At 36.0% G+C, this 12,564-nt stretch overlaps 1 protein-coding gene across 1 annotated transcript in view; it reads left to right on the forward strand.

The window, feature by feature from the left end:
• Positions 1-12,564, forward strand: part of LOC135525000 (FERM domain-containing protein 4A-like) — a 147,392-nt gene that overhangs the window by 61,860 nt on the left and 72,968 nt on the right. The window contains exon 4 of the mRNA XM_064952794.1: positions 1,656-1,748. Coding sequence (XP_064808866.1) covers positions 1,656-1,748 — 93 coding nt within the window. The remainder of the gene's footprint in view (positions 1-1,655; positions 1,749-12,564) is intronic.

The following is a 12,564-nucleotide window of genomic DNA, read 5'->3' on the forward strand; positions in this document are numbered from 1 at the left end:
CTCTGTCTCTCTCTGTTTCTGTCTCTCTCTGATTCTCCCCCAGTTCTGTCTCTCTCTGATTCTCCCCCAGTTCTGTCTCTCTCTGATTCTCCCCCAGTTCTGTCTCTCTCTGATTCTCCCCCAGCTCTGTCTCTCTCTGTTTCTGTCTCTCTCTGTTTCTCCCCCAGTTCTGTCTCTCTTTTTCTCCCCCAGCTCTGTCTCTCTCTGTTTCTGTCTCTCTCTGATTCTCCCCCAGTTCTGTCTCTCTCTGTTTCTCCCCCAGTTCTGTCTCTCTTTTTCTCCCCCAGTTCTGTCTCTCTCTGTTTCTGTCTCTCTCTGATTCTCCCCCAGTTCTGTCTCTCTCTGTTTCTCCCCCAGTTCTGTCTCTCTCTGATTCTCCCCCAGTTCTGTCTCTCTCTGATTCTCCCCCAGTTCTGTCTCTCTCTGATTCTCCCCCAGTTCTGTCTCTCTCTGTTTCTCCCCCAGTTCTGTCTCTCTCTGATTCACCCCCAGTTCTGTCTCTCTCTGTTTCTCCCCCAGTTCTGTCTCTCTCTGTTTCTCCCCCAGTTCTGTCTCTCTCTTTTTCTCCCCCAGCTCTGTCTCTCTCTGTTTCTGTCTCTCTCTGTTTCTCCCCCAGTTCTGTCTCTCTTTTTCTCCCCCAGCTCTGTCTCTCTCTGTTTCTGTCTCTCTCTGATTCTCCCCCAGTTCTGTCTCTCTCTGTTTCTGTCTCTCTCTGTTTCTCCCCCAGTTCTGTCTCTCTCTGTTTCTACCCCAGTTCTGTCTCTCTTTTTCTCCCCCAGCTCTGTCTCTCTCTGTTTCTGTCTCTCTCTGATTCTCCCCCAGTTCTGTCTCTCTTTTTCTCCCCCAGTTCTGTCTCTCTCTGTTTCTGTCTCTCTCTGATTCTCCCCCAGTTCTGTCTCTCTCTGTTTCTCCCCCAGTTCTGTCTCTCTCTGATTCTCCCCCAGTTCTGTCTCTCTCTGTTTCTGTCTCTCTCTGATTCTCCCCCAGTTCTGTCTCTCTCTGTTTCTCCCCCAGTTCTGTCTCTCTCTGATTCTCCCCCAGTTCTGTCTCTCTCTGATTCTCCCCCAGTTCTGTCTCTCTCTGATTCTCCCCCAGTTCTGTCTCTCTCTGTTTCTCCCCCAGTTCTGTCTCTCTCTGTTTCTCCCCCAGTTCTGTCTCTCTCTGATTCTCCCTCAGTCCCTCGGCTCTATATGATGTAGCTTTGTTGTTTCCGTGTTTGAGAGCTGAGAGAGCTGAACTTTGAACAAGATAAATAGAAAAAAGACCAGTGCATGTTGCCCAGGAGACCATGCAGGGTTACCAGGGTGACAAGCTGCCTCTGCAGTTTTCATCCCCTGTCAGAAAGAGAGAGACAGAGAGAGAGAGAGAGGTAGAGAGAGAGAGAGAGAGAGAGAGAGAGAGAGAGAGAGAGATGGGTGGGGTGGGGCGCAGTGGACTTGGCTATGCTATTGCACTATTTTTACATTGTCGAGAAGGTTTTTCAATCTGCAGTACATATCTGGTCATACCAACTTTTACATGTCATGCTCAGTCAACATAAGTCAGTTCTTTAGTTTGTTAACTCCCCATTGGTCAGTTCTGTCGTGTACGGAGATTGACTCCTCATTGGTTGGGTGTGTGGTTTACTAACAGTTGATTGGTTGTTGTGTCTCCAGGGGTCATTTCAGCTGGCTGCAGTTGGACCGGAGGGTTCTAGAACACGAGTTCCCCAAGAAGTCTGGACCCATCGTCCTGTACTTCTGTGTCAGGTATGGTCATATCATGCATGAACACATACAAGCACAGCACCTACATATACCTACATATATACAGCAGACACACACACACACACACACAAACACACACACACACACACACTACCATGGCTCTGTAAAAAAGGCAGACGATTACTCTATAATGCTATAAGAGAACGCCATTCATAATTCAGTGATTGTGTCTAGCTATTATATATTAGCCTCAGTGTGTCTGTGTGTGTCAAGCGTTGAGTAAGATGTTGTATCCCTGGAAAGTGGTGCTTCTGCTCTGATCTGACTCACAGTTAAGTAGCAGGGTTATAAAACCAGTTCTTTCTCCTGCCAGCCCATTTGTACAAAGGCTGATCTCTTACATAACACACGTCCTGAGTTTGTACTGCTCTGACAAAGGCTGATCTCTTACATAACACACATCCTGAGTTTGTACTGCTCTGACAAAGGCTGATCTCTTACATAACACACATCCTGAGTTTGTACTGCTTTGACAAAAGGCTGATCTCTTACATAACACACATCCTGAGTTTGTACTGCTCTGACAAAGGCTGATCTCTTACATAACAGACATCCTGAGTTTGTACTGCTCTGACAAAGGCTGATCTCTTACATAACACACATCCTGAGTTTGTACTGCTCTGACAAAGGCTGATCTCTTACATAACACACATCCTGAGTTTGTACTGCTCTGACAAAGGCTGATCTCTTACATAACACACGTCCTGAGTTTGTACTGCTCTGACAAAGGCTGATCTCTTACATAACACACATCCTGAGTTTGTACTGCTCTGACAAAGGTTGATCTCTTACATAACACACGTCCTGAGTTTGTACTGCTCTGACAAAGGCTGATCTCTTACATAACACACATCCTGAGTTTGTACTGCTCTGACAAAGGCTGATCTCTTACATAACACACATCCTGAGTTTGTACTGCTCTGACAAAGGCTGATCTCTTACATAACACACATCCTGAGTTTGTACTGCTCTGACAAAGGTTGATCTCTTACATAACACACATCCTGAGTTTGTACTGCTCTGATAAAGGCTGATCTCTTACATAACACACATCCTGAGTTTGTACTGCTCTGACAAAGGTTGATCTCTTACATAACACACATCCTGAGTTTGTACTGCTCTGACAAAGGCTGATCTCTTACATAACACACATCCTGAGTTTGTACTGCTCTGACAAAGGCTGATCTCTTACATAACACACATCCTGAGTTTGTACTGCTCTGACAAAGGCTGATCTCTTACATAACACACATCCTGAGTTTGTACTGCTCTGACAAAGGCTGATCTCTTACATAACACACGTCCTGAGTTTGTACTGCTCTGACAAAGGCTGATCTCTAACATAACACACATCCTGAGTTTGTACTGCTCTGACAAAGGCTGATCTCTTACATAACACACATCCTGAGTTTGTACTGCTCTGACAAAGGCTGATCTCTTACATAACACACATCCTGAGTTTGTACTGCTCTGACAAAGGCTGATCTCTAACATAACACACATCCTGAGTTTGTACTGCTCTGACAAAGGCTGATCTCTTACATAACACACATCCTGAGTTTGTACTGCTCTGACAAAGGCTGATCTCTAACATAACACACATCCTGAGTTTGTACTGCTCTGACAAAGGCTGATCTCTTACATAACACACGTCCTGAGTTTGTACTGCTTTGACAAAGGCTGATCTCTAACATAACAAACATCCTGAGTTTGTACTGCTCTGACAAAGGCTGATCTCTAACATAACACACATCCTGAGTTTGTACTGCTCTGACAAAGGCTGATCTCTTACATAACACACATCCTGAGTTTGTACTGCTCTGACGAAGGCTGATCTCTTACATAACACAACTATGTCATAACTACGTCATTTCCACCTACCATAATTGCTTTGATGTGTATGGAGTATTGTATTATTGTATGGAGTATTGTATTATTGTATGGGGTATTGTATTATTGTATGGGGTGTTGTATTATTGTATGGGGTGTTGTATTATTTTATGGAGTGTTGTATTATTGTATGGAGTGTTGTATTATTGTATGGGGTGTTGTATTATTTTATGGGGTGTTGTATTATTGTATGGGGTGTTGTATTATTTTATGGAGTGTTGTATTATTTTATGGGGTGTTGTATTATTGTATGGGGTGTTGTATTATTGTATGGGGTGTTGTTTTATTGTATGGGGTGTTGTATTATTGTATGGGGTGTTTTATTATTGTATGCAGTGTTTTATTTTTGTACTGGGTGTTGTATTATTGTACTGGGTGTTGTATTATTGTACTGGGTGTTGTATTATTGTATGTGGTGTTGTATTATTGTACTGGGTGTTGTATTATTGTATGGGGTGTTGTATTATTTTATGGGGAGGTGTATTATTCTATGGGGTGTTTTATTGTTGTATGGGATGTTGTATTATTGTATGGGGTATTGTATTATTGTATGGGGTGTTGTATTATTGTATGGGGTGTTGTATTATTGTATGGGGTGTTTTATTATTGTATGCGGTGTTTTATTTTTGTAATGGGTGTTGTATTATTGTACTGGGTGTTGTATTATTGTATGGGGTGTTGTATTATTGTATGGGGTGTTGTATTATTGTACTGGTAGTTGTATTATTTTATGGAGTGTTGTATTATTGTATAGGGTGTTGTGTTATTTTATGGAGTGTTGTATTATTGTATGGGGTGTTGTATTATTGTATGGGGTGTTGTATTATTGTATGGGGTGTTGTATTATTTTATGGAGTGTTGTATTATTGTATGGGGTGTTGTATTATTGTATGGGGTGTTGTATTATTGTATGGGGTGTTGTATTATTGTATGGAGTGTTGTATTATTGTATGGAGTGTTGTATCATTGTATGGAGTGTTGTATTATTTTATGGGGTGTTGTATTATTGTATGGGGTGTTGTATTATTGTATGGGGTGTTGTTTTATTGTATGGGGTGTTGTATTATTGTATGGGGTGTTTTATTATTGTATGCAGTGTTTTATTTTTGTACTGGGTGTTGTATTATTGTACTGGGTGTTGTATTATTGTATGGGTGTTGTATTATTGGTGTTGTATTATTGTATGGAGTGTTGTATTATTGTATGGAGTGTTGTATTATTGTATGGGGTGTTGTATTATTGTATGGGGTGTTGTATTATTTTATGGAGTGTTGTATTATTGTATGGAGTGTTGTATTATTGTATGGGGTGTTGTATTATTTTATGGGGTGTTGTATTATTGTATGGGGTGTTGTATTATTTTATGGAGTGTTGTATTATTTTATGGGGTGTTGTATTATTGTATGGGGTGTTGTATTATTGTATGGGGTGTTGTTTTATTGTATGGGGTGTTGTATTATTGTATGGGGTGTTTTATTATTGTATGCAGTGTTTTATTTTTGTACTGGGTGTTGTATTATTGTACTGGGTGTTGTATTATTGTATGGGGTGTTGTATTATTGTATGTGGTGTTGTATTATTGTACTGGGTGTTGTATTATTGTATGGGGTGTTGTATTATTGTATGGGGTGTTGTATTATTTTATGGGGAGGTGTATTATTGTATGGGGTGTTGTATTATTGTATGGGGTGTTGTATTATTGTATGGAGTGTTGTATTATTGTATGGAGTGTTGTATTATTGTATGGGGTGTTGTATTATTGTATGGGGTGTTGTATTATTTTATGGAGTGTTGTATTATTGTATGGAGTGTTGTATTATTGTATGGGGTGTTGTATTATTTTATGGGGTGTTGTATTATTGTATGGGGTGTTGTATTATTTTATGGAGTGTTGTATTATTTTATGGGGTGTTGTATTATTGTATGGGGTGTTGTATTATTGTATGGGGTGTTGTTTTATTGTATGGGGTGTTGTATTATTGTATGGGGTGTTTTATTATTGTATGCAGTGTTTTATTTTTGTACTGGGTGTTGTATTATTGTACTGGGTGTTGTATTATTGTATGGGGTGTTGTATTATTTTATGGAGTGTTGTATTATTTTATGGAGTGTTGTATTATTGGATGGAGTGTTGTATTTTTGTATGGGGTGTTGTATTATTTTATGGAGTGTTGTATTATTTTATGGAGTGTTGTATTATTGTATGGGGTGTTGTATTATTGTATGGAGTGTTGTATTATTGTATGGGGTGTTGTATTATTGTATGGGGTGTTGTATTATTGTATGGGGTGTTGTATTATTGTATGGGGTGTTTTATTATTGTATGGGGTGTTGTATTATTGTATGGGGTGTTTTATTGTTGTATGGGATGTTGTATTATTGTATGGGGTATTGTATTATTGTATGGGGTGTTGTATTATTGTATGGGGTGTTGTATTATTTTATGGAGTGTTGTATTATTGTATGGGGTGTTGTATTATTGTATGGGGTGTTGTATTATTGTATGGGGTGTTGTATTATTGTATGGGGTGTTGTATTATTGTATGGAGTGTTGTATTATTGTATGGAGTGTTGTATCATTGTATGGAGTGTTGTATTATTTTATGGGGTGTTGTATTATTGTATGGGGTGTTGTATTATTTTATGGAGTGTTGTATTATTTTATGGAGTGTTGTATTATTGGATGGAGTGTTGTATTTTTGTATGGGGTGTTGTATTATTTTATGGAGTGTTGTATTATTTTATGGAGTGTTGTATTATTGTATGGGGTGTTGTATTATTGTATGGAGTGTTGTATTATTTTATGGGGTGTTGTATTATTGTATGGGGTGTTGTATTATTGTATGGGGTGTTTTATTATTGTATGGGGTGTTGTATTATTGTATGGGGTGTTTTATTATTGTATGGGGTGTTTTATTGTTGTATGGGATGTTGTATTATTGTATGGGGTATTGTATTATTGTATGGGGTGTTGTATTATTGTATGGGGTGTTGTATTATTTTATGGAGTGTTGTATTATTGTATGGGGTGTTGTATTATTGTATGGGGTGTTGTATTATTGTATGGGGTGTTGTATTATTGTATGGGGTGTTGTATTATTGTATGGAGTGTTGTATTATTGTATGGAGTGTTGTATCATTGTATGGAGTGTTGTATTATTTTATGGGGTGTTGTATTATTGTATGGGGTCTTGTATTATTGTATGGGGTGTTGTTTTATTGTATGGGGTGTTGTATTATTGTATGGGGTGTTTTATTATTGTATGCAGTGTTTTATTTTTGTCCTGGGTGTTGTATTATTGTACTGGGTGTTGTATTATTCTATGGGGTGTTGTATTATTGTATGGAGTGTTGTATTATTGTATGGGGTGTTGTATTATTGTATGGGGTGTTGTATTATTGTATGGAGTGATGTATTATTGTATGGAGTGTTGTATTATTTTATGGGGTGTTGTATTATTGTATGGGGTGTTGTATTATTGTATGGGGTGTTGTTTTATTGTATGGAGTGTTGTATTATTGTATGGGGTGTTTTATTATTGTATGCAGTGTTTTATTTTTGTACTGGGTGTTGTATTATTGTACTGGGTGTTGTATTATTGTATGGGGTGTTGTATTATTGTATGGAGTGTTGTATTATTGTATGGAGTGTTGTATTATTGTATGGGGTGTTGTATTATTTTATGGGGTGTTGTATTATTGTATGGGGTGTTGTATTATTTTATGGAGTGTTGTTGTATTTTATGGGGTGTTGTATTATTGTATGGGGTGTTGTATTATTGTATGGGGTGTTGTTTTATTGTATGGGGTGTTGTATTATTGTATGGGGTGTTTTATTATTGTATGGGGTGTTGTATTATTGTATGGGGTGTTGTATTATTGTATGGGGTGTTGTATTATTGTACTGGGTGTTGTATTATTGTATGGGGTGTTGTATTATTGTATGGGGTGTTGTATTATTGTACTGGTAGTTGTATTATTTTATGGAGTGTTGTATTATTGTATAGGGTGTTGTGTTATTTTATGGAGTGTTGTATTATTGTATGGGGTGTTGTATTATTGTATGGGGTGTTGTATTATTGTATGGGGTGTTGTATTATTTTATGGAGTGTTGTATTATTGTATGGGGTGTTGTATTATTGTATGGGGTGTTGTATTATTGTATGGGGTGTTGTATTATTGTATGGAGTGTTGTATTATTGTATGGAGTGTTGTATCATTGTATGGAGTGTTGTATTATTTTATGGGGTGTTGTATTATTGTATGGGGTGTTGTATTATTGTATGGGGTGTTGTTTTATTGTATGGGGTGTTGTATTATTGTATGGGGTGTTTTATTATTGTATGCAGTGTTTTATTTTTGTACTGGGTGTTGTATTATTGTACTGGGTGTTGTATTATTGTATGGGGTGTTGTATTATTGTATGGAGTGTTGTATTATTGTATGGAGTGTTGTATTATTGTATGGGGTGTTGTATTATTGTATGGGGTGTTGTATTATTTTATGGAGTGTTGTATTATTGTATGGAGTGTTGTATTATTGTATGGGGTGTTGTATTATTTTATGGGGTGTTGTATTATTGTATGGGGTGTTGTATTATTTTATGGAGTGTTGTATTATTTTATGGGGTGTTGTATTATTGTATGGGGTGTTGTATTATTGTATGGGGTGTTGTTTTATTGTATGGGGTGTTGTATTATTGTATGGGGTGTTTTATTATTGTATGCAGTGTTTTATTTTTGTACTGGGTGTTGTATTATTGTACTGGGTGTTGTATTATTGTATGGGGTGTTGTATTATTGTATGTGGTGTTGTATTATTGTACTGGGTGTTGTATTATTGTATGGGGTGTTGTATTATTGTATGGGGTGTTGTATTATTTTATGGGGAGGTGTATTATTGTATGGGGTGTTGTATTATTGTATGGGGTGTTGTATTATTGTATGGAGTGTTGTATTATTGTATGGAGTGTTGTATTATTGTATGGGGTGTTGTATTATTGTATGGGGTGTTGTATTATTTTATGGAGTGTTGTATTATTGTATGGAGTGTTGTATTATTGTATGGGGTGTTGTATTATTTTATGGGGTGTTGTATTATTGTATGGGGTGTTGTATTATTTTATGGAGTGTTGTATTATTTTATGGGGTGTTGTATTATTGTATGGGGTGTTGTATTATTGTATGGGGTGTTGTTTTATTGTATGGGGTGTTGTATTATTGTATGGGGTGTTTTATTATTGTATGCAGTGTTTTATTTTGTCCTGGGTGTTGTATTATTGTACTGGGTGTTGTATTATTCTATGGGGTGTTGTATTATTGTATGGAGTGTTGTATTATTGTATGGGGTGTTGTATTATTGTATGGGGTGTTGTATTATTGTATGGAGTGATGTATTATTGTATGGAGTGTTGTATTATTTTATGGGGTGTTGTATTATTGTATGGGGTGTTGTATTATTGTATGGGGTGTTGTTTTATTGTATGGAGTGTTGTATTATTGTATGGGGTGTTTTATTATTGTATGCAGTGTTTTATTTTTGTACTGGGTGTTGTATTATTGTATGGGGTGTTGTATTATTGTATGGAGTGTTGTATTATTGTATGGAGTGTTGTATTATTGTATGGGGTGTTGTATTATTTTATGGGGTGTTGTATTATTGTATGGGGTGTTGTATTATTTTATGGAGTGTTGTTGTATTTTATGGGGTGTTGTATTATTGTATGGGGTGTTGTATTATTGTATGGGGTGTTGTTTTATTGTATGGGGTGTTGTATTATTGTATGGGGTGTTTTATTATTGTATGGGGTGTTGTATTATTGTATGGGGTGTTGTATTATTGTATGGGGTGTTGTATTATTGTACTGGGTGTTGTATTATTGTATGGGGTGTTGTATTATTGTATGGGGTGTTGTATTATTGTACTGGTAGTTGTATTATTTTATGGAGTGTTGTATTATTGTATAGGGTGTTGTGTTATTTTATGGAGTGTTGTATTATTGTATGGGGTGTTGTATTATTGTATGGGGTGTTGTATTATTGTATGGGGTGTTGTATTATTTTATGGAGTGTTGTATTATTGTATGGGGTGTTGTATTATTGTATGGGGTGTTGTATTATTGTATGGGGTGTTGTATTATTGTATGGAGTGTTGTATTATTGTATGGAGTGTTGTATCATTGTATGGAGTGTTGTATTATTTTATGGGGTGTTGTATTATTGTATGGGGTGTTGTATTATTGTATGGGGTGTTGTTTTATTGTATGGGGTGTTGTATTATTGTATGGGGTGTTTTATTATTGTATGCAGTGTTTTATTTTTGTACTGGGTGTTGTATTATTGTACTGGGTGTTGTATTATTGTATGGGGTGTTGTATTATTGTATGGAGTGTTGTATTATTGTATGGAGTGTTGTATTATTGTATGGGGTGTTGTATTATTGTATGGGGTGTTGTATTATTTTATGGAGTGTTGTATTATTGTATGGAGTGTTGTATTATTGTATGGGGTGTTGTATTATTTTATGGGGTGTTGTATTATTGTATGGGGTGTTGTATTATTTTATGGAGTGTTGTATTATTTTATGGGGTGTTGTATTATTGTATGGGGTGTTGTATTATTGTATGGGGTGTTGTTTTATTGTATGGGGTGTTGTATTATTGTATGGGGTGTTTTATTATTGTATGCAGTGTTTTATTTTTGTACTGGGTGTTGTATTATTGTACTGGGTGTTGTATTATTGTATGGGGTGTTGTATTATTGTATGTGGTGTTGTATTATTGTACTGGGTGTTGTATTATTGTATGGGGTGTTGTATTATTGTATGGGGTGTTGTATTATTTTATGGGGAGGTGTATTATTGTATGGGGTGTTGTATTATTGTATGGGGTGTTGTATTATTGTATGGAGTGTTGTATTATTGTATGGAGTGTTGTATTATTGTATGGGGTGTTGTATTATTGTATGGGGTGTTGTATTATTTTATGGAGTGTTGTATTATTGTATGGAGTGTTGTATTATTGTATGGGGTGTTGTATTATTTTATGGGGTGTTGTATTATTGTATGGGGTGTTGTATTATTTTATGGAGTGTTGTATTATTTTATGGGGTGTTGTATTATTGTATGGGGTGTTGTATTATTGTATGGGGTGTTGTTTTATTGTATGGGGTGTTGTATTATTGTATGGGGTGTTTTATTATTGTATGCAGTGTTTTATTTTTGTACTGGGTGTTGTATTATTGTACTGGGTGTTGTATTATTGTATGGGGTGTTGTATTATTTTATGGAGTGTTGTATTATTTTATGGAGTGTTGTATTATTGGGTGGAGTGTTGTATTTTTGTATGGGGTGTTGTATTATTTTATGGAGTGTTGTATTATTTTATGGAGTGTTGTATTATTGTATGGGGTGTTGTATTATTGTATGGAGTGTTGTATTATTGTATGGGGTGTTGTATTATTGTATGGGGTGTTGTATTATTGTATGGGGTGTTGTATTATTGTATGGGGTGTTTTATTATTGTATGGGGTGTTGTATTATTGTATGGGGTGTTTTATTGTTGTATGGGATGTTGTATTATTGTATGGGGTATTGTATTATTGTATGGGGTGTTGTATTATTGTATGGGGTGTTGTATTATTTTATGGAGTGTTGTATTATTGTATGGGGTGTTGTATTATTGTATGGGGTGTTGTATTATTGTATGGGGTGTTGTATTATTGTATGGGGTGTTGTATTATTGTATGGAGTGTTGTATTATTGTATGGAGTGTTGTATCATTGTATGGAGTGTTGTATTATTTTATGGGGTGTTGTATTATTGTATGGGGTGTTGTATTATTTTATGGAGTGTTGTATTATTTTATGGAGTGTTGTATTATTGGATGGAGTGTTGTATTTTTGTATGGGGTGTTGTATTATTTTATGGAGTGTTGTATTATTTTATGGAGTGTTGTATTATTGTATGGGGTGTTGTATTATTGTATGGAGTGTTGTATTATTTTATGGGGTGTTGTATTATTGTATGGGGTGTTGTATTATTGTATGGGGTGTTTTATTATTGTATGGGGTGTTTTATTGTTGTATGGGATGTTGTATTATTGTATGGGGTATTGTATTATTGTATGGGGTGTTGTATTATTGTATGGGGTGTTGTATTATTTTATGGAGTGTTGTATTATTGTATGGGGTGTTGTATTATTGTATGGGGTGTTGTATTATTGTATGGGGTGTTGTATTATTGTATGGGGTGTTGTATTATTGTATGGAGTGTTGTATTATTGTATGGAGTGTTGTATCATTGTATGGAGTGTTGTATTATTTTATGGGGTGTTGTATTATTGTATGGGGTCTTGTATTATTGTATGGGGTGTTGTTTTATTGTATGGGGTGTTGTATTATTGTATGGGGTGTTTTATTATTGTATGCAGTGTTTTATTTTTGTCCTGGGTGTTGTATTATTGTACTGGGTGTTGTATTATTCTATGGGGTGTTGTATTATTGTATGGAGTGTTGTATTATTGTATGGGGTGTTGTATTATTGTATGGGGTGTTGTATTATTGTATGGAGTGATGTATTATTGTATGGAGTGTTGTATTATTTTATGGGGTGTTGTATTATTGTATGGGGTGTTGTATTATTGTATGGGGTGTTGTTTTATTGTATGGAGTGTTGTATTATTGTATGGGGTGTTTTATTATTGTATGCAGTGTTTTATTTTTGTACTGGGTGTTGTATTATTGTACTGGGTGTTGTATTATTGTATGGGGTGTTGTATTATTGTATGGAGTGTTGTATTATTGTATGGAGTGTTGTATTATTGTATGGGGTGTTGTATTATTTTATGGGGTGTTGTATTATTGTATGGGGTGTTGTATTATTTTATGGAGTGTTGTTGTATTTTATGGGG

This window comes from Oncorhynchus masou, chromosome 31, assembly GCF_036934945.1.
Source record: "Oncorhynchus masou masou isolate Uvic2021 chromosome 31, UVic_Omas_1.1, whole genome shotgun sequence".
NCBI lineage: Eukaryota > Metazoa > Chordata > Actinopteri > Salmoniformes > Salmonidae > Oncorhynchus > Oncorhynchus masou.